The 23,234-nt window shown below is 42.7% G+C and overlaps 1 protein-coding gene across 6 annotated transcripts in view; it reads right to left on the reverse strand.

Annotated features, from left to right (window-relative positions):
* Positions 1 to 23,234, reverse strand: part of CNTN5 (contactin 5) — a 3,106,629-nt gene that overhangs the window by 404,183 nt on the left and 2,679,212 nt on the right. For all 6 annotated transcript variants that reach the window (XM_069639123.1, XM_069639125.1, XM_069639124.1 and 3 more), the window contains one exon: positions 8,587 to 8,736. In XM_069639123.1, coding sequence (XP_069495224.1) covers positions 8,587 to 8,736 — 150 coding nt within the window. The remainder of the gene's footprint in view (positions 1 to 8,586; positions 8,737 to 23,234) is intronic.

Below are 23,234 nucleotides of genomic sequence, written 5' to 3' on the forward strand. Positions count from 1 at the left end.
GATACGGAGTTGAGAAGGTCTTTGTCCTTTGTCGTGTTTGTGGGCCCAGCCTCAGTGGAATGTCCCAAATGACACGTCAGTGAATGAGAAGGAAACGGGCTACACAGCGGTAAGCCTCACCTTCGCTCTACCTCTTGAGGTTTCTGCTGTGCTCGTCTGGTGATCTGATTTCTTATCAAATTAGACACTTGCTCTTCGGTCTCGCTGGCCGGTAGACACAATGAAGGGTGCTAAGAGCACTCTGTAGAACGTTAGCTGAGACCAACCTTAATCCTTTGGTCATTTAGTCGCTGTGTGAAGGGGTGCTAGCATACGTGGCAGTACAGTCGCTACTGTCACTCAACCGCTGCCTTTGCCACTAGCCGTATCATTTGAAACAGTTTGAATGGTGGATTGTCTTTGGGCTTAACTCCCTGTGTCATCGAGCCCGCAGAGCCCAAAGACACAAAGACACTGCGCCCTGACTCTGCGGCCGCTCCGCAGAGTTCTGCAGTTTTTGAAGTCAGTAGGTTGCAGTGGATAGCAGACAGCAAACGAGGACTGGTATCCTCGTCCAACAAGTAGCTCAGCAAACTACCAGAATCTTGACACAAAGACTCTGCACCCTCTGGCAGGGATGCCATTAGAATCTGGGAGAAAAAAAAAAGACTTCAATTTTTCAGTTCAGTATCACGCATCAGAGAACCATCCAGTGGCAGAGTGCAGTGAGCCAGTTGGTAATCATTTCTGAAATGGCTGGGATGATAGAGGGGAGGGAGAGAAAGAATTGAGTTTACCATCAGCAAAAAAGTAATAATGAAAGCCAAAGGATGTTATAAGTCTTTCTAAAGCACAGTAATAGAGAATAAAGAGCAAAGGGGGAGTCTGAATTTTTTGAGGTCTAGGAGATTTCAAAGAGTGGCGTTCCAGATAGGCGGCAATACTGGATGAGTGCAGATTTGTGAAACACAAGGCTATGGAGAGTGAGAATGTGGTAGGAGTGGTCAACAATATCAATGGCAGCAGAGAGGTCCAAATGGATGAGTAACGAAGAGAGAGTTTGGAGTCATGAGCATCAGAGCTAAATTTGATGATATGCATGAGTGACATTTCTGTGGAGTTTTTAGTATGGAAGCCAGTTTGAAGTGCATCTCCCATGCTGTTACCTTCAAGGTATTTAGTTATCTAGTTGAAGACAACACACTCAATGTCCTTTGAATAATGGGATAGGAAGCAACTGGACAAAATATTGCTTGGACATTTGGGTCATCAGTAGGTTTCTCAAAATAGGGCAGGACAGTTGCAGATTTGAAGGAGGTAGGGAAGAATCCAACAGAGAGGGAGAGGTTAAAAGTGCATATAGTTAAGAGAAGGTGATTAAGCCTTTGACAGTTTCAGGAGCAAACAGGTCAATACATTGCAAGAATGGTTGGCTTTGCAAAGGGTGTGTGCTATTTCAGTAGGAGAAATAGGGTAGAAGTAGTGGAGGAAAGGCGAGTTAGCACGAAAGGTGGTGGACAGAAAGAAAGTTGGGAAGAAAGAGAGAGTATGGCTATGAGAGTGTTAAGAGTTTTAGAGATTTTAGAGGAAAGGTTTTGAGGAAAATCAATAGCAGAGACAAAGGAGGATATGGATTTTGGTGTGGGAAGTGTGCGCCAAGCTTGGATGGTAGTTGAAATTTGGTGGGACTGATTGTGAAGGGAGGAGTTTAGGTTTGTGAAGTGGGAGGATTTAAGAGAGTAATGTGCAGGGGATTGGGCAGCAAAGGCATTTTTGTAGTCTATATTTAGGGTGGAGTCTGTGATTGTTGCCTGCATCCTCTGTCAGGACTTGATTTATGCCAGCATCATAGGGCAAGAGGCAGGTTTTTTGGGTGGTCTGACTCTCAGTTGTGAGCCAGGACTGAGGACAGAGACCTGAAGTTTGAATGTGCGTGCTGAGTAGTGTTAGTCAAAGGGAGTCCTAAGTGCACAGTGAAAGTAGAAAAAAACATTTAATTGGAGGAGGCACAAACAGGACAGAACGACAGGGTAAAGAGAGCGCCACACATCATCAAGGTAAGGAGCAACAGAGTCCAGCTTGAATTTCCTCTAGGTCATTGAAGAGGGGAGAGGAAGACCAAAGAGTTGGGGGACTGGGATGTGGAAGTGAAGGAGATAGGCCAATGGGGCTGTCAGAAGTGGAGAGTGAAGTAGAGAAAAAAGACAAGATGCACATATTTCCCACTGCAGTGGTCAGGTAGATCGAGGAGGGAGTAGAGCAGCAGAGGTATGAGGAGAGATCCAGGCTTCTGTGATAGACATAAGGGAAAGTTATGGGTACATTCACATGGCACTAGATATGCCACCATGGAGGGTGGTAGATAAACCTTGAACAGAGATGACATTACAGGTAGGTATCACCGGTAGAATATTTTTGTTTTCCAGCGAACATTTTTGTAAGGAAACAGGAATTGTGCATTTGTAAATTCCCTAATCTTCTTTAGGACCAATGACACTCAGAATTTCATTTGGGTGGGAAAGAATCTGGACATGACATAGATGAGGGACTACACTAGATAGCTCTGTTTGGTCTCCTACTAGCTCACTTTTACCATCTTGAGCGAGCAAAGAACCAAGGAATGGATCAATAATCAATAACACAGTCCTGGGATCCTCAGTAGACACTTTAGCTTGAACACCCTCTCCACATTCACCTATACACCTGCTCTTAGAGTAGCCCAACCTCCATCCACTTTCTACACCACCTATCATTTATTACCAACCTATACATGTGCTCTTTGTATGATATTCGAGGAAGTCCATAAGTGATGCCATGTCCCCCTTTCTCCAAATTCACTCCCTAGTGCTTGTCCACTGTCTCCCTCTCCATGACCCAAAGCAACGAACACTCTGACCACATATTCATCTTTATGTATTTTTTTGTGGGATTATTGATTACATGCATACAATATTGCACTGAGTAATTACACATCTTACATAAATAATAAAATTATTGATATGTGATTAATAGCAACATTCATAATGTATCTGAATGGACTGCCAGCATAAATAACAGTAATTATAACCATAAGGTGCATGTAACTCTCTACTAAAGTTCCCAGAAATGTTCTATCTATTAACAAATAACATCTGTGTAAAATTCATATTACTCGCTTGTGGCCTAGTTAAAAGATATAGTTGTAGTACAAAATATATTTGTCACAATAAGAGAAGACAGGCTTCTACAAGTTAAGCTTAAGTTGTGTGCCTCAGCAGGACTCCCTTTAGAAATGCTGTTAGCTAGAATACCTACTGCCCATCTTTTGAGCACAACAGGCACACCACAGCTTCTCTATAGAATGGACACCCCACTGACCATAATATCAGAACTGACCATCATTTCCTAAATGTATGTTCAATCTGCAAATTAACATGCAGTAAGAAAAATCCTCCACCATCCTAACCCCTCAGGAGCCATGATCAAAAAGGTGTTTGTTACCTAGAAGGGAGAGATATTACCTAATACTGCAGCAGATTGAGCATCAACTGGGTTTGAGCCTTCTGGGTATATTGTTATTAATCATATTAATATAGGGTACCATGTTCCCCTCTAGAGTAGTTTGCATATAGCTAACAACTCAAAATAAATGGAATACCTTCAGACAAATGATCCACCCACCATTCAGAAATAGTAATCATTTTTAGAATGTGTTATGCTTGGGATAGTAATTTTTTGGAAGTCAAAATTGAGTCTTCGCTGCTTACATGGTGCATGACTTCATCCTGCTGGATTTCACCAACAATGATTTTGGGTGACATGGGTGTACATTGTGAATACGCTTCACTGACCACCAGCATTCGGAAACAATGGATAAAAACATCTAGGGCATGTATGAGTTTGGGATTGTGCAACTGTTTTTATTCTGTGAAAGTGAACTAATATAGAAATTAATCAGAATATATCTTTGACCAAAGGTTGGTTCCAGCGATATATTAAAGTCCTTAGATAATGGGAAGAGACAGATAAGAGACAAGATAAAAAAAACAATAGAAGACAGAAAAGAGAAAGCACTCAAGAATGACAAAGGGAGCAGATACAGGGCTTGGTTGACAGCTTCTATATGGGGGAGGCAAAGGGGCATACTGGGGACCAAACATCTGAAAGCTCCCTAGCACCACCGGGAGCAAGAAGTGGGACCAGGCATTACAGCAAAGAAGAGAAGTCCGGCAGTACCGAAGCAAGCTGCCCCTGCCCAATCAGCCCCTCCACAGCAGCAAACCATGGAGGTCCTCTCATTAGCTTCCTCAAAACAAACATCAATAGAAATCATTTTGAATTTCTGCATTTCCTAGCATGATGGCTTAGTTAGTTGTAACTCTGAATTTCATAGCTCTGGTGCAACCCTTATATTTGAGGACCTCTTTAATTGCTTAAACTCTCTGAGGGTGAATGTTGTGACCCTAAGAGCAGGGGGATACATTCATGAAGATGATTCATAGTGGACACTCCATGAGCAATTATATGTAAAGCTAATATTATTGTCCCTAAAACAAAAGGATATTTTCTACTAATCATTTATATATGTTCCTACTTGATGCTTAAACATAATTTTAAGCCCTCCAATCACTCAACATTCGGGCAATTTTTGTTACAAAGCACAATCATTAGTATTCCTTTATGTAATCGGTTTCAAATATTGTGTAGGACTATTTTGAATATAGACTGCATATATTTTTGAACAGTTTTTCAACACTGTGACATTTCGTCTGATGTACATGAATAAACAATAACATGTCCTTCAACAACATGCATATATTGAACTGATCAAGGTTTAACCAATGCAGCATTTTGTGTAATCATATAAATGAGAAACCAATGTGGCTGTCTTAATGGTTGTTCCAACAAGACATTCTGATTGCTGTGTTAGGGACTTGTGGCCTGGGTTGTCCTGCTCCATTATTTCACCTGCCTTAGTTTGCAACTCTTCTCTGTAGAGCCTTGCTACATTGGCATTTATCAATGTCACTCGATCATTCTGACAGCCACAATTCTACGCAGACATCCATGGGAAGTTCTCTTTTCTGTCTTCCTCATTCTCATGAGACAACTCTTATGCAGTGGCCTTTAGTTGCAAACATCAAGTAAACAATAGAGCTGATCCACTGTGCATATTTTAACATGCAACGAGTGGGTGGTAGATCTCTTTCTTCGTCTGGGTCATCCCTCAGGAACAGCTTCCCTGCCCCCCTGAAACTTGAGGAAAACCATCTCCAGTTCCGGAAGCACTTCAAAACCTTTCTCTTTGCTTCTGCTTTTTCTCCTGCTCTGTCCTGCTGATTTCCAGGCTCATACTGAAAATGCACTGGTTTACTTGGCCACTCTCTAACCTCGGGCCCCGGTCCCCTCCGCCGCCAGTCGCACTCCTGCCCTTCCCTCCTGGCAACCCTCGCACTTGGGATGTTTGCTGTATCCATAAAGTCCCACTACCAGCACTTGACACCTGATGCCTGCACTTACCCTTTACCTTACACTTGCCACCTGCTGGCCGTACTTTACCATTGTACTCGATTATTTATTCTTCCCATGTACTGCACTGCCCCCTCCCCTTTCCCCCTGCACTTCATCCCTTCCCATGCACTTGCACAATCTGAATGACACCTGGCCTAGTAGGATCGTGTGTATCTTCCCTCTGTTCCCCCTCCTTTGCCTCGTCACGCCATGAAACACTTGTGTATAGGCGCGTTATAAATACCAGATCATATCATATCATATCAATCAGTAAAATATCTCCAAATCTGCAAATTAATGTTGTCTCAATGAATTTAGGACATCAATAAATTATTTTCAATCTATTATTACAAAGGTGGTAATCAATTCAGTCCATAACCAATCCCATGAAAAAGATAAATGGAGGTAATCAATACAGACCACTACTGACACGTGTGTCAATATGAGGGAAGTGCTAGCTGAGTGGGCGTGCCCATTACATTCAATTCCTCATCCCACGTTTTTCTCAGGGTTTCAATATATTTATGAAAGATTCTAGAGTATACATCATTTGTCAAATACCATTCCTTACAGTGTTGTATGGTCGTATTACGCATGCCTAACACTTGAGATATTGGATAAAGTAGTCATTTAGCCAACAATGTCCTAGATTCCTTTCCAGGTCTAAGCAAAATACACGTTGCCAATCTCAGTGGTGCTGTGCAATGGGCCTTATTTGTGTGATTCCACATCTGGCGTCCACCATCCTGGTGGCTGGTGGGCGATTAGTGGTGCCTTAGTAAAAAAAAAGCAGATGGGAAGGCTGGGCTTTTAAATTCAGATACTGTATCAGTCTACCAATAGGTGGTTACTACTGAGTTCTGGTGCTTAGATAGTCGTCTGGAACAAAGAGATTGGCCAGATTATTAGTGCAATTGAGCAAAAGCACAATTCTCAAAGGACATTGATGACAGAACAGGAATGTCTGAGGGAGTGCATGCCAGAACTATTCAGCTGAATCACAACACCATGTGTCCCCAGCTAGGGCCATGCTCGCCAATTGTTGAGAGAGTCAAAACAGAGCTGAAAGGCATTCCCCCACAGGCTGGGGAACCTGCAATCCATACCATAAAACCCTACAAAGGCTTTCATCAGCCAACCCTTGCTCCAAAATGTCTTCAAGCACTCTTATCTTCACACAGCACACTTTACTTAATACACACCCGCGTGTCCACTGCACTCCATTCCAGGAGTGAATCACAAGAAGAACGCCTTTTTCACCTTTTTTCACCTTGTTCAGACCAAGCCCCTGTGCAACTGCTCAGCATTGTGAATATATCATTGGCAATGCAGTAAGGCATTGCTTGGGTGGCTTTGACCACAGAGCTACTGCAGACATTTAATAATTAGAAGAAAAGGCTAGAATATTTTTGACCATTTTTCATTCGCACCTGCACCCTCCATTGTTTTAGCACCATTCTCTGGTTTGTTTAGGATATGGCTGGTCAGTTTTTTTCTGATCCCTGGTTACACTACTCCTTCAATTGCTTTTGTTAAATGCAGTCTTATTTCATTTCCTGATGGTTTAAATTGCCTATTAAAATCTAGAACCCCAGATATCCATAGGAAGCCGCATGCTCTCCCGGCTACCATCAAGTTAACTTTGATCACCTAAAAAGCCATTACTCACTATTTGTGTGCTACTTTGATGCCTGAGTTTGGTGTGTGCTCACTTTTGAGCTATTTCTATGCTCACCTATCCTCCCCATTGTCAAAAGAGAAATTATATCGTGCCTCCTATTGCAATAAATATATGTATATTGGGCTAGGCCAAGCTGCTCGAAAGTCACTTGCGAAAGAATCCGTGTTGCAAGGTCCTGACCTTAAAATCAATGTAAGCCGCCATTTAAGGTCAATCCGCCATTTTAGGATTCGCTTTGTAAAAGTCACCCTTTGAGTTAAAATGGTGGACGATGTAATTCCAAAATACAACATGGCCGTCTTGACCTCTGTACATAGCTAATATATAACTTGCCTGCAGGCCACTTGTTGAGGTTGTGAACTGAGACCTTGTCCTTCGTTGACTTGTGTGTAAGGGATTACTCGTGTAAAGAAACTAATCCAAAAGTATACTATAAAAACAATGTATTCAAATACTGAACATAGAACACTTGTTTAACCACATTGTATTAATGTTTAAGAAGACTAACATGGAAAACCCCAGACTACACAGTTGCTGTATAGGCTTGTTGATACATGTATTAAAAGCAAACCACCAGTTATATGAGGTTGTTCGAGACTTGGCATGAACCCTAGATCGGTGATGTATTAAGTGGAATATTAACCCGAAGTGGATCTGGACATCATGCTCACAAAGTGTATAAAAAGCCAATGAATTCTAATGTACAGCATCTCTCACTGAACACATTGAACCACGCTGGAGTTCGTTGTGTTGTACTGAGGGCCGATAGCTATCTGATTTTGCTATGTTTTTGTAACTGGATTCAGTATAAAATAAAATACTTTGTATTTTCCTTTGTAACCCGTGTTCGGTGTATTTCCTTTTTGGGTACTCAGCCTTGATATTTTGATTTTGTTTTCACACCATGACCGAAGATCGAGAACAATCGTGGCGATCCAAAATGACATATAAACAAAGGTTTACATGTATGGGCGCTGGAAACCATTATGAAAAGTATATCCATAGAGCTCCTAATCACAAGCTGTTCTGACATATGATGAAACATACTGAAATAAAAGAGTTAAAAAATGCAATCACTCGCCCCCGAATCAGGTTGCCATGTTCAGTGAAGCATTGCTGAATTTAACAATATGAACGTTTTTACTTTCTCTCCACTCACAAAGAAGGAAAAGTGACTAATATGCAACTAAACTGTTATCTGCTCCTAGCTACACCTTTGCAGAGATGATGGCGATACGCCTGATTTCACACATGCTCTGGAAACTAATCGCGCCATTAACATTCAGAAGCAGAATCTTTCCATTTCAAAGCAACTCAGCCACAGAGAAGTTGAAAATAAAATATAATTTTGCAGTTTAAGGATGACTGGTCAAAGGGTCTATGATAACATAGAATACGTTTAGCCTGTCTCTCAAAAGGGAAGACGTCCACATTACCTGCTTCACTGGTTCGGATGACTCGAGATGGCACGCTGGGATCTCCTGTGCCGATGCTGTTGGATGCGACGACGCGGAATTCATATTCAACCCACGGGTTCAGATCTACCACCATTGCTGACTCCATGTCACCACTAATTGTGTCTGGAACTGTGGAAAATAGAAACGATGATCTATTTGTTTAGCATCGTAGATTTCTTGCAGAAAGAACTAGAAAATATCAGGTTAAAATTCGACATGCCAAGACTCATAGCCCAGCAAATGAAATGGTGCTGCTATAGTAGCATATTTAAATAGGTGGCAAATAAATTTTGCAACCACTTGCAATGCCATATGTATTAAGGGATTTTCCGGTTCTATGTGATTATAACAAATACATTACAGAGAGGGATGTTTCGCCTAAAACAAAAAAACCGAAAGAAATATGTTTTTTTTCTATTTGGGGTCCTTCTCCTAAACCCTCTGTTTCCCTATGTGTTTCAATCCACCCCAACCCCCTTCCCACCAGTGGTATCCCCTTACCCCACCCCCATCTATTTTTCCAAAATAATTTGGTGTTTTTTTGCTGTTTTTGTTTTGTTATAAAATCACGCTCTGTAATTGTTTTCCCTGTAATCACTGGATACCGGATTTTACATGTAAACTGAATAAAATAGCCTGGCCACTGCAACATTGCAGCTCTTACAAAGCATAGCAAAATCCACTTGCAAGAATTCCGAAAGCATAAGCCAATGTTTTAAAGGTCAAGTGAGCATGTGAAGGAGTGCTTTACAAGGTACATAAAAAAGAAAAGGAAAAAATTAAACTGTTAAATGCAATACAATCTTTCTGTCTCAGATACTAAGATCGTTTATGTTTGGTGCATGTAAAGGCCTTATTTGATTGCATACATGGGCTGATGCAAGCGTGCAGGGATATGTGAGTAGATCTTGGCAGAATGTACTGTTCATTAAAGCAAATGAATGCTATTTAGCAATGATCAGATGAGTAAATAACAATATGTAGTGAATTATTGGATCTGTTATCGAATAGGAACAATTATAATAAGATATAATACATTAACTCATAGCAGAATATCTAGAAAGTAGACTAGATCAGTCCAATAAAATAGGTGACACTCACCGCTCTTGGTCAAAGCCCACAATTACCGTAGGACATGATTTATCATGAATGCACACCCCATGGATAACATGCTGCCATCAGTGTGTTCTTTGAGGTGAAGGAGGTGATGTTTCAGACCCTTCTCAACGCTAGGGAAGTTAATAGATCGCCTGATTTTCAGGGAAAGAACAGCTCAGGGTATGGGGGCACAGGTCATGCCATGAATAATATGATGGTCCGGGAAGGGTACATTTTGAGCCTGTGAAAGGTTTATTATGTGAGTATTATAGTGTCTGGTTGGCTCTGAAATGGCTAAAGGACTCCAGACGGTAAGGAGTGGCAAAGTCATATATATAACAAATAATGTAAGGATGTTCTGAGAAAATCAGTGATAAAGGATAAACTTGCGCACCTGTTGGTTGAGGGAAACCTCACTGTTGAGTGGGAGAGGTTGAATAGCATCTAGGTGGGAGATATGAGGGCTTTGCAAACAGGATGTTGGGGTATTGGATGAGACCAATGAGGTCCTTCTTGCAATAGTCTGGGCTGCTGAGGACTAACGTGTTGAGGTTTTTGACTGTGTGTAAGGTAAAGACCTGCAGCGGCTAATATCTGGTATAGGTGGCCAGAGAGTTATTGAAGATAAACAGTGGCTTATCTGTCACAGTGCATGCCACCATTCGAATTGGTGAGGGGAGAACACTGATGAGATGGCTCTAAAGGAGCCAAGGAGTTGGCACAGATGCTTTTGGGGAGCTGGCTATTAGACAATGGGCCTCATTCCGAGATTGGAGGTAGTCATGGCGCTATTTGTGCCATGACTGCCTCCAATAACGGGACCGAGTCCGGCGTGGTGCAATGGGGATTTACCGGTCTAGTCCGACCCTGGCGTAAGTGCCCATTGCACCAACCATTCCCCATCCCCATTTGAGCCCCATAGGGCTCAATGGGAATGGGGAAGGTGCTATTTATGAGCCTGCTAATGGCAGGCCCGTAATTAATGGCCTGGTCCCCTAACGGGACCGGTAAGGGACGTGTGGTCCAACCACACGTCCCTTGCGGTTCCTGTTAGGGGACCTCAGAATCGGGCAGTAGGGGATTACCGGCACCGGTCTCCTTACCGGTGCCCGGTATCCCCTACCGCCCGACTCGTAATGAGGCCCAATATGTATCATTTCGTGGAAGATTACAAGTTAGCTGGGTGAGATCGAAGTAAGCCACTATTGAAAGAGAAGTGCACAATGATTTGGGTGCACATGGAAATTAGGGTGTTGATGCTTCCTGTAGAGTACAAAGATAACGGGGCAAGGGCACCGTTTTGACAGACCAACAGGTACAGAAGGAATGCCAGTTGTTGGTTGGGCACCAAGATAACATTATGTTCTATATTTGTTGTAGATGGAGAGACAGGGGAGTACTGCTCCTAACATTCCTTAAGCAGTCATTGTTATCAGGGTTATAGAAAGTCCTAAGTGCAGAAGGCAGTAACATTTAGAACAAGAACAGAAAGATGACTCCTTTGTGGCAATCAGAGCAGAGTGATTTGTACATTCATAGGTACATATCCAAAGCACAACACCAGGCTATAGTCATATCTAGATCACCCAGACCACCTCCTGTCGCCATGTTGGAGGTATTGGCCTTGAAAGAATGATCATTACTCACACCTCAATAGCCCAAAGGTCGAAATGACCATGAAGTTCACAGTAGGAGAACGCCGTCAGCATGTACCTTAGTAGAACGTAAAAAGGCCTCTATATACAACATGCACAATGAGTAATCAAACACGTATGTTCAATAGAGATAGAGTGAAAATCCTTTTGCTACACTAAATTAAATTAAAGGGCAAATGGAACACTGAGCCTGTTCTAGTGCCAAATCCATGACTCCAATAAAACTACAGAGAACATGCCGTTATTAGGCACAACAGAGCGAATAAGGTTTATTGGTTGAGCCACTGTTTCTGGCTTGACAGGAAGCCAAAAGATTTATGATTTAATGTTTATGTTTTTCTGCACTGCTAGTTTTCTTTGTTCTGGTTTATTTGCTTTAATTTAATTCGCATGTCTTTCACTTTGAATTTACATCTTAACAATGGTTACATTTCTGATTCTTTTCGAGTCTCATTCTATTGTTTAGTACAGTGACAGCTTACACAAGCCACAAAAGGAGTAGAGGAAGGCAGAGAAGCTACATGCTGTATGAACTCTGCCCGAGCACTCACAGATCCCCTGATCCAGTAGCGTACAGGCACAGAGGGAAACCTAGGCTGCTTGCTGATGTACCTAAGACAGCCTTATGGATGCCTAAACTGAGGTAATGACTTAACCCAAAGAGAGTGGCAGAGATTGGCATGAAACACTCATGCACAATGGGAAAAGCTGAGTGATAAATCAGTTAAGGTCCAGAAAAAGAGCTGCAAATAATAACTTAATGCCACTAATGAGGTGAAAGTGGACATGGGAGGAAATACTCAATATTGAAAAACGGTGATCAAGGACATGGCTGTGCTACATGCGCCTCAGTGGATCTTGTAGAGATACCTTGCCTCAAAGAGAGGCGTGTAGCAGATGCATTCTACATCAGGATGCAGATTTGTGGGATCACAGATGGAGGCCAACCTATGCAGGCTTTAGTTTAAGAAACAGCTTCAGGAACACAGAGTTTTGCCAGGAACCAGAACTGGATATGTGACTGGGGGATGATCTTGACACGTTTCACAGCTCTCTTCTGACAGATGATTGTTTTAAGAGGGAACATGATCAGGGATGGAGTGGGGCATAGTCTTGGCACAAAAAACGGGCCCACTTCGACCAAAAGAACTGGCTCACACTAGCATGTTGGGCCTGCTCTTCAAGTCATTGCCTCCAAACCTGACTATGATGTGTGCCTTGTTTATATCACTTGCCAACACATGTATATCATAATGCTGGTGCTTGTGGTGTTGAACTTGCATAAAAGCCCAGGAATAAGCATTAATGAATTTCGAAATAGCAACTGACAATGTGGTAATATAACAATATAGAGCTCTCTGGTGATCGTGTTTCTACAAATCTGTGTTTTTAACAGGTTTGTGTTTTAACATGTTATAACATGATTGTATGAAGCACTGTGTAACAGCTAATTTAATCATATATTGCATCTAGGTATTGTTTAATCGATTGGAGTATGCATTTTAGACAATTTAGTTATGTTATTTATTTAATACATGTGTATAAAGCTTATATTAACCAAAATTGCACACAAAAAAAGGTGTTGAAAATGATCCAAGTGTGAAAAGGCCCTGCCAGACATGAAAGCAGAATAGGCCACACTCATTTCAGTGTTTCCGTATTTATTTTGTCACTCTCAAAGAGAGAAATGGCTTGTTTGATTATTGAATTGCTGTCCTTGGCTCGGTTATGCAAGTTACGTACACTCAGAACCATAGCTCCTGAAAATTCATGCTATTTTCAGAGTCAGAAGGGAAGGTATGCAGACTTTACATAAAAAGCTTTCTTTTTTGCTCCATAGGAGATTAATTGGGCCTCATTACGAGTCCGGCGGTAACCCTGCCGGTGCTATTGGCCGGTTGCTGCCAGACTCGTACAATTTTACTGGCGTCTGACCTCCCGGTGCCACTGGTAGATTACAAGTCCGGCAGCCTAGGAAGTCAGGCGCCGATAAAATGACATTCCAATATGGGAGTGGTGACTTGGAAGTGCTGTCACCGTTGTTAATGGTGCCCGAGCTTCAGATTACCGGTCTGCCTACCATGGCCACTGCACCTGGCAGGGTCAGACCTGTCGGGCACAGCGGCTGTGGTAAGCAGACTCCTAGTTTGCCGGTCCGGAAACAAGGGTGGAGGTGAGTGTAGGGTTCTGGGTTCCCCACATATGACTCTGACCTCAGGTGAAGTTCCAGCAACTTCTTTAATTAAGTTCCAGTACATTGTGATAATCATATAAGGTCAAGTACATCTGGGTTCAGGGCAGCATACACCTGCATCCTCCCAGGTAGGCTTACATCTCTCAACCCACCAACATAGAACCCTTGAATCATACATCAACATTCTCACAACCCAGATTATGTGTCAACCACTTAGCATTCTGCTCCTTCTGCACAAGCAACAAAGAAACCTAATCACTACATATCTCCCTTCCTAACACACAACAGACACACCAGCCAAACATCACATACACGAAACACAATGCATCCACACACTCCAATTCCATGCGCGTACATTCCCACCGCTAGTTCTAAGACTACATCCAGAACCTGAAAGCATCCCCAATAAAAATGGTACCATGACACCAACTACAATGCTCCTCACCTTTTGTACCAAGTAAGGGAAGGACACCACCATAGAAAATTGCACCACTTACAATCTATACCACAGGAAAATCAATACTCTCTCCTCCTCTACCACACAACAACACACAACCCATGCTAACTCACACCACATCACTAACCTAGCTCCAAACTAATTCACTGAATCACGCACCAATGAACAAGGCTGGGTATTCCAAACACCCGAGTAAACAACAAAACAACACGTGCACAATTTCCTATGCCGCCAACCCACAATTTGTCACCTGTATCCAAATGGTCCCCCTGCCAAACCTCAATCACTGAATGAGTAAGCATGAAAACACATCCCACACAACTAGAAACATCACAGTTACCTAAACAACCACATCTACTCAAATCCCTGCAGCCACTAAAACCAACACTAAGATGTGCAACTCACACTAAAAAAAACAGGCTGGACGTTCCGAACGTCCAGGTAAAACCACACCCATTGAACACAACCTGTGTGATATTGCTACCCCTTATTCGTTAGCTGTGTTCCTCAAAGCAACCTAACTAACACCACTGCTGCGAGTAATCATTTACACCACACACTCTAATTCATACCAGCACACAACAATAAAATTGCCAAAATGTTAAATACCTAGCACACCACAATTACTCACACATGCATATCCCCACAATGCCCTCTCAAAACAGTGTTACCAAATATTAACATCAATGGAAAATTATTTCTACACTTTAAAATTCTTAACATTTATAAAATGTCTAAGTTATTTGGTTCTCCTACAATTGTACATATGCTCTATAAAAATCGGCAAAAAAAAATCCTTCCCCAAAAATTATGCATAAAAGTCCTTTTAACAGTCCCACCTGTGGAAAAATATTAGTGCAGACAAACTCTTCCACAACCTATTTTGAAATTCTGACCAAACCACTTCACTTCACTTGAAAGTCCATCTGTGGAAACAAATATTAGTCAAATGCATTACTACAACGTTTCCTATTCTGAAAAAAATGGCCAACCTGAAAAATAAATAGTTAGTACAGCAAACACATATATTATCCATTAAACAACATTGCTATACTCATTTCCAATCTACCATGTAATTCACATAAAATTGCATTTCAAACTGTATTGTGTTAATAGAGGCTACGACATTCCCACTTCTTGCATTCACTCTCTCTCTCAGCTACACACAGGGATGTCTAAATCAAAAACAAGCCTCACATGGCATCTATAACCAGTTAACTTTCTTTGTTATACCACAATATACAAAATCTCAAAGGCAAAGAAAACAAAACATTCAGTTTCTTGCTCCTGCCGTCCACGTCTTTTAATGACAATACCTTCGGGGACACGGCCCCACTCAGGTGTCCACCCCTTTAACTCAAAGTACCTCTGTAATATCCATTTCGGCAATTTGCACCTGTTGCTTCTTCAACTCCTTGAAATAAAAGGCAACACTGGGAGGAGACATGGCAGCAAACAAGCACCACAACGCCTCCAGGATCTGCTCCCAAAAAATAATGCTCACAGCTACACAGCATCATCCAGCTCATGGATCCTGTGAACCCTTCAGGTGCAGCTTTTTCTAATTGTCAGCAAAATCTCATTTGGCCTGGCTCCAAGCCCCTCCAATGTTGTACCATGGGCTTCCAGCACATCCAATCACTGAAAGTGCTGACTTGGGCACTATGCCCCTCCAGCAATGCCATGGGCTCCAAGCCCCCAAGTGTATTCATGGGCTACAAGTCTCTTAGGTGTAGGTACGGGCTCCAAACCCCTCAAATGCTGGAATGGCCCCCAGGACCCTCCTCTGCTTCAGGCGCTTTGCACATTCGCCACCAATCTTCCATTTAACATCTAGGCGCAGCGTACTGCCCTGAGCTCCAAGCCCCCAGCTGCACAGCATAGCTTCCTCATTATTCAGGCGTAACTAGACCCCAGGCCTCTTCAAATTGCTACTGCCTTGGGAACCAAGCCCTCCATGCTGCAGCCTGGGTTACTACACCCCTTATACCAGTCTCTGGGCCCTGAGCCCTTTCTCAGTCTCTTGATTTCCTCTGTGCATGACCTGTTTTACTAGTGACAGGCCCCTTACTTTCTGCACCTGTGCCTTTTGCGCTGGGCCCTTATGCGCCTACAGCATTAAGCGCTCGCCCTACCTGGGAGGGTCTTCTTCTTGGGTTGGGGGGATGTGTATGTGTCATCTTCAATGCTGTCCCCCCAGCACAGCCTGCATCCTCGTCGCCAATGTAGGGTTCTGGGTTCCCCACAGATGACTCTGACCTCAGGTGAAGGTCAAGTACATCTGGGTTCAGGGCAACATACACCTGCATCCTCCCAGGTAGGCTTACACCTCTCAACTGACCAACATAGAACCCTTGTATCATACATCATCATTCTCACTACCCACATTCTGTGTCACTCACGTAGCATTCTGCTACTTCTGCACAAGCAAAAAAGAAACCTAATCACTACAGTGAGCTTATCGGCACCCCTGTTTCCAGACCCGCACACTTATAATGAGGTACATGGTTTTATGGAGCAGTTCTATTTTGCACATATGTTTATCAGCCCAAGACTGACCTCTCCCAAAGAAACAACTATTGCAGAGACAGTTCACACTGATTCGGAATTATGACTGTGGTATAGTCTCTTTAATGAATTAAAATATTGATATTAATAAATGTACATGGTTTAATTATGCACACACAGGTCCGCCGTTTTAAATTGTGAATGTAAGGTTGTTGGCTATTTACCTATTAAGGAGTGCATGCCTACCAGCCAACACAATTGTGGATACACAAGCAATCTATCGCCTGAGATAGCTGTAAAGCCTTTCTACAAGGACTTAAAATGTCAGCCTGTAGCAGTTATTGCCTTATGACAAAGGGCTCCAAAGCGAAGATAACACTGCGGCCAGGGAAATTTGGAAACCTTCAACTGGAGAAAAGCAGTGATTCATTGGCTCATCTCGAAAACAGCAAATGAAAATAACAGTGGAAAAGAAGCGAAAGAAAGTTCTCCACTGAAAATGTGACGATGAGATTTCATTTTCAGTATTACTGTGGGACGTTCATAAACTAGCAAGGGCTGGTTGCTGTGGCATTTAATACAGCTTCCTGAGACATATGTTTAAATCCCGGTTTGATGTGTGATCAACTAAGCTTGGTCTATACTCGTCATCTCTTGACAACAATAAGCCATCGCATTTTTGAGAATTCATCACAAATGTCGCTGGTTTCTTAAATTATGAGATAAAACAAGGTAGCACAGCCACTAGTACAGAGCAGAGGAAATGGGGGAAGAGAATAAGCATTCCATTGGTGCAACAATGCATTGAAAGAAAACATGTTTTTTCATTTGGGAAATATCATAGAAACATTACTCGCACCTGTGTAAAGTTTCTTTAATGAAGCACCAGTTGTACTCATTACCACTAGAGCAAAGTATGTCGGGTTGCAAAACTGCATTAAATGATTAGTGGCTGTATTCTAGAAACTGTACACCAGTACATGTGCAATAAGCATCAGGTAAAATATTGTTTTAGTAAAAAAAAACGATTCTTTCAGTGCATATTTGCACCCGAACAATGTTTGCCCTAGTTCTAATCCTTTGCTTTGGTGAAATAATCCATTCAAATAATATGTTTATTGCCCTAGTCAATTTTGTTAATTGCTCTTAAACGTGTGCACATTTTCTATAATTCACCCTAGGCTTTTGCACATGGGCATTTTTTGCACTTGTACAGTTCTAAAGTTTCAGTATTTTGCATTTTACATCAGGTTACAAAACGAGGTGATGCAGGGTTACCAGAAATCACAACATTTGTATGTATATGAAATGATACACTGAGTGCCCAATTCATGGAATTATCTGTGCGGAAAATAGGGTACTTGTGCATGCAACTGCGTGCAAATAGGCCTTTGTCGATTCATGGAATCAAATGTGCGGTACTTTTCCCAGACTTGGGTGGAGATTGTGCTGGTTTGGCTCGTCTGTGCTAGTCATCGAGTGCCTTGCACGAGACTCCAAGCATCGCGTGGGCGTAGCTTGAAGAGGGCTGTTAAGGGGGCGGAACACTAAAAATGGGGAACAACTTGCGAAAAAGGGGGCGTTCAGAAGGACGGTCTGCAGACAGTCTCTCGCATGCCCACGATTGTGCGGTACAAGACGTATTCATGGATTTGATCTCAGAACCTCTCGACTGGGAAGTAGCCAAGTCCTTCATGCGATCCGCCACCAGAAGGCAAGCGTAGGATTTGCAGTGCGCAGGTGGGGTTGCATGTCAGATTTCGGGTGTGTGTGTAATGAATTGGGGTTCTGATGTATCTTAGGGGTGCATGTAAGCAGTGTAGCAGGGTGCAGGAACCTTTTTTTTTACAGGGGTTTGCACGCAGATTTCCCAAGTTATTGTTGAGTTACGGTTTTCGATATGCATGTTGTCGGGGTGCCAGATATAGTTATAGGGGACCCCACACAGGGTCTCTGAGTCTGGCTTATGGGGGGCCCCACACACTGTTCGAAGGGTGCATGTATTTGCACCCGAGGGAGCGCGCAAAGGTTGCTGTTCCGGATGTTCATGCTTTGCTTGTGGGCGTGTCGGGGGAGTTCCAGGCGTGGCTTGCAAATACGGTTACTTTGCTCTGTCCATTCCATGAATACACAGGGTGCGCATTTTTCTTTCTGCATGCATGCTTGCTCAGTGTCCTTCTCGGCGCACGGCCCTTGCAGGATTTCTGTGCACATTTCCATGAATCAGGCCCTGAGTGTGCAAACTGTGAAGACAGAAATCTTCCTGAACATGATTAAAAACAAATTGACGTCATGACAAACTAGCCTGAGTGTTTAACATTGGATAGAAGCGATAGAAACACGAGAATAGTACAGGAAGATACGGCACATATATGTATTAATACACTCTGTTAGGCAATAGTAATAATCAGGGAATGTGGCTATATTGCATTTATGATTTAAATCTACCTCTTAGCCAGAGGTAATATCACTGTATCCACAATTACTGTTGAAACATTTTGATTTCCAACTATAATTTCTTTTAACTTCCATAAAAACATGATGTGTTGTTACTGCGGTTTGAAGGACATAGTGCCCATCTTTTGCCTGCTAGTAGAAGAAGAGATGTAGAACATGTGATGTGGCGAAGGACCAAACATACTCATCATGTTAGCACCACATGAGCAACACATTGGAAGAATTGAACGCAACCTTGCGTCATTCATTAGAATCCTCCAACTTACACAAAGAAACAACCTTGCACACCACATTTTTGATCAATTCATACTTTTGGTAAGGACATAGGAATATCCTGGATTGTACTTTCTTGTGTAAACCGAAAGTTAGGAATGCAATAATGGATAGTCTCAGTGAATCTTTCTCCTGTTATAGAGTAGTGGGAAACGTGTTGGATGTTTAGCAAACAAGTATGTAATGAGTTCATCTTTATCCACTGCAAACCACATCTATAAGGCAATGCGTCAATCATATGAGTGTGAGGATATCATGATTCATATTTACTACAATGAGGCGGTTTACAATTGACAATTGCATTCTGGAAAGTGATGTCTAGTAGAATCTTTGCTCAGTAGATGAGCATGTTTTCTCCACTCGTATGTGCACAGGGAAATGGCAATAACATACAGAATTCTTCAGGAATGTGTATTCACAACATTACATCTGCAAGGGCAATTAGATATGCACATGAACATTCATTTCTGTGGAGCAGTGAATCCACAGAATGGGGGAAGGGGGCTTGCCAGCAAATGGCCTGGCTCCGTTGCCTTCCTATGTTACAAAGTTGGTCGCAAAACCCATTACTATGTGTCTGGTATACTCTGTCAGAAACCATGGGCAGTGGAATACACAATACAATACACAATACATATTTTGAACAATTTATGCAGCTGGGTTTTGAGATACAGGTTAACACAGAAATATATGGATCACATATGACATCAGCAGGTAAAGGTTATGTCAAGTATGGTCCAGAAGATAACTAAGTGGAATCTGATACAGGTATACAGACGAGACAAGCACTGAATACAAACCACTAACGTAACCGCTACAGCAGAGCAGTCACGTACCTATCTTGCAATGCAAGGGGTTATCATTCATTGATGACACAGTTGGAGAGTATGGGGTTGCTCAACTCTACAGACATCTTTGTATTGCAAGAGAAATGGGCCGTAGGGAACTTGCTGACTGATGGGTACACTGTGGTTAAAAGCCATGCAAGTAAATGGGAAGAAGGCTGCCCATATGGCAGACTTTGAATAGGGGTTAAACACACTATGAGGTAGCTGCACGTAAGTGCAGCAAAGACAGGAGTAACTTATTGGGTGTTGTCATACGTAATTTCCCCTTGTCTACGCATAAGACATTGGTTCTGATTCTGTATGATCCACTGGGTGGCAGCTTCATGACTGATTTATTAGAAGGAGTGGTACAGACATTGACACATTCAATGCAAAATGACTTGCAATGGAAGCAATTGATATTGAGGTAAGTGGGATGGATAGTAGGCATGCAGGAGATATCCTACAGAATAAAAATATGAATTCTCATCTAGAAGAATTGAAGCCTTGAATGATATTAACCTGCATCCATTGATGCCGTCCGATTAAAGTGGTCTCAAAAATGTTAGAACCTGGCAAGGTAGAGGCAGGCAATCCTGCTTAGATGCTGTTTTTGTATCAGAAAGCTGAAGATTACAAAGGATAAAGTTTTTGGCAAAATTCAACGAGCAAAGTTGTGGAAATCGATATAATATTGTGACCCCAATCGCATTGTTTGAATGTATGTTGGCCTACGCCAAGTTGTCTAAAGAATACCATGTACATAGGTTCCGCGGCAAGGTCTTGACCTTATTGTATTGTGTAAGCCGCCATCTTGGATCTAGCCGCCATTTTAGGTACTCTTGCAGTGTGGAAGTCACCCTGAATCACAAAATGGAGGCCGAATGACATTTCAAATAAGACTCCGGCCATGGTGACCTCCACACACGTGAATAAATAATATGTCCGCAGGCCACTTGTTAGGGTCACGAACTAAGACCTTGTCCTCTCTTTAACCTGTGTGTAAATATGTAACTGTATCAGCGGAACTGATCAAATTATGTAAATTGTGTGTTCGACCTGGCTACGAACCCTAGCCACAGTTCCAAGAATGGTTAACTTGCGAGAGGGCTGGCCAATGCAGGACAAAACGTATAAAAACCCAAGCATCCCGATGATCGGTCTCTCCCACTTTCAGTGCGAACCTAACGTTGAAGGTTTGTGTGTTAGTCAGAGAGCCGAATAGCTATTCGTATGTCAATTGACTTTGGTAACTTTGTAACTTTGAAATAAAGCGCTTTGTATGTCCTTTGTAACCTGTGTTGGTGTGTTTCCTTTTGGGCTTCCCGGCCTCATATCAATTTCTCTGTTTCCACAGTTGGCGCCCGAATAGGGACCCTCAAGATTGATGCCGGATCATTGAAGGTTGACGCAGACTATCGAATCGGGATCGGACGGTGTGATTCTGCGGGCCCGACCGATCGAGACGCGATACCTCGGCAGCGCTCCACGATCCGATCCTTGGGCGATAGTCGTGCGGTCTGACACGGCATCTTGACGAGGATCCAAATCCGAGGCGGGCAGATTTGCCGAAACCACCGAACGCAGGTAAAAATTCGTTAGTTGAAGTCCTTTGTAAACCGTACGGTCCTCCTTAGGTTTGGTCAGGTGCAGTCGTGACCCGGCTCTTAATTTAACCGTGACAATTTGAAATTGGCGTATTGTATCTGCAGACACAATTATTGGACCAGGTAGCACCAGTTCTTTGAGAAATGCCTGGGAAATTGTCTAGCTGCTTTAGGGCTCTGTTCCGCAGCGATCGACAATCTTTGGAATTTAGCCGTCCGGCACCACAGGAGGGGTCGCCGGCGTGTACTATGTACTGTAAGTATGGCATTGGTAGTATTGTATTTAATGACATTTGGCACAGACAGACCAGAAATGCCTCCGAATTTCAGTGGCCAATCAATGGTAGTTTTGAGATCCCCCGTATTGAATACTTAGAATCGATCTTGCTTAAGAAAAAGGCTAGGCCAGCAGCCTTTGATGTGTTACAAAATTGGAAAAAGGAAGCATTGCAGCAGCTTAAAAGTAGGGATAAACATGCACGTCGTCATAAAACAAATGCCGAAAAGGCATTGTTGTATGACAACGAAAAACGATTAGAAGAAGCCCAGAAAATGGATAGAGCTTTCTCGCTCGAGGTCCAGAAAATTTACCCCTCTAAAGATTTCCATGTTTCCGAGGAGTTTATTGAGAAAATATTGAACGAACGGAGGCCTGATTCTTCAGCGCCACCTCCGTATGCTCCTGTTGTGGGCACCTTGCCCATTCCTGCTACTGTTCCCATTGCTATTCCTACTCCGCCTGCACAGCCTACTGCTCCTAGTTCTTTGGTTGTCGCTCCTCTGTCTATTACCCTGCCTCTCTCCCCTGCACCCTTGTTAAGTCCACCTACACTTTCGATTTCGGGGAGCCCTGTGTTCGTTAAAACAGATCCCGGTGCAGGGTCAACAATTGTGACTCGTAGTACTGTTCCTGCAGGCAGGAAACAGGAACTATTTGCTTGGGCTAAGCATTGCATGGAAAAAGGTGATCAAACTGATGCATTTTCAACATTATCTAATTTGCTCGATTTTCCCGAGAAAAATGTTTTTATTGAAGGACTGGGGATTCACTTAGGGGTAATGTGGGGTAGATTGCAGACTTCGGATCTCCCACAAGGGGTGAGAGATCTGAATGCTTTGGCACTTTCGAGGGATACAGAGCAGAAAGTATATGGACATGTTGATAGGTTGTTTGAGTTTAGGAGGGATTTTGAAAGGTTACAAAACGAGGATGATGAGGACGATAGGATATATGTACAGAAACGGTTCCTTTCGTGCCGGAGATCAGCACCTGAGGAAGTACGAATTTGTACCAAAGACGCGATTCGATGGATCTCGGATTCATCGATACCGCCAGATGAGGTGTATGACACATACAGTCAATACACGGTAGAGATGCAAAGAAAGGTAATCCAAGTGATGGTACAGCACTTACAGGAGGAATGTATAAGGAAGAAGGTTGGTTGCCCCATAGAGTTATTAGATATTTGTAAAAGAGCTTTTTCGCCCGACACTTCTACAGCTGCTTTAGCGCTCGATTTGGCCCTATTGCTCAGTAAGCGGTCGGAGGTC

Source organism: Ambystoma mexicanum, chromosome 7q (genome assembly GCF_040938575.1).
Source record: "Ambystoma mexicanum isolate Mex_15411 chromosome 7q, UKY_AmexF1_1, whole genome shotgun sequence".
Classification (NCBI taxonomy): domain Eukaryota; kingdom Metazoa; phylum Chordata; class Amphibia; order Caudata; family Ambystomatidae; genus Ambystoma; species Ambystoma mexicanum.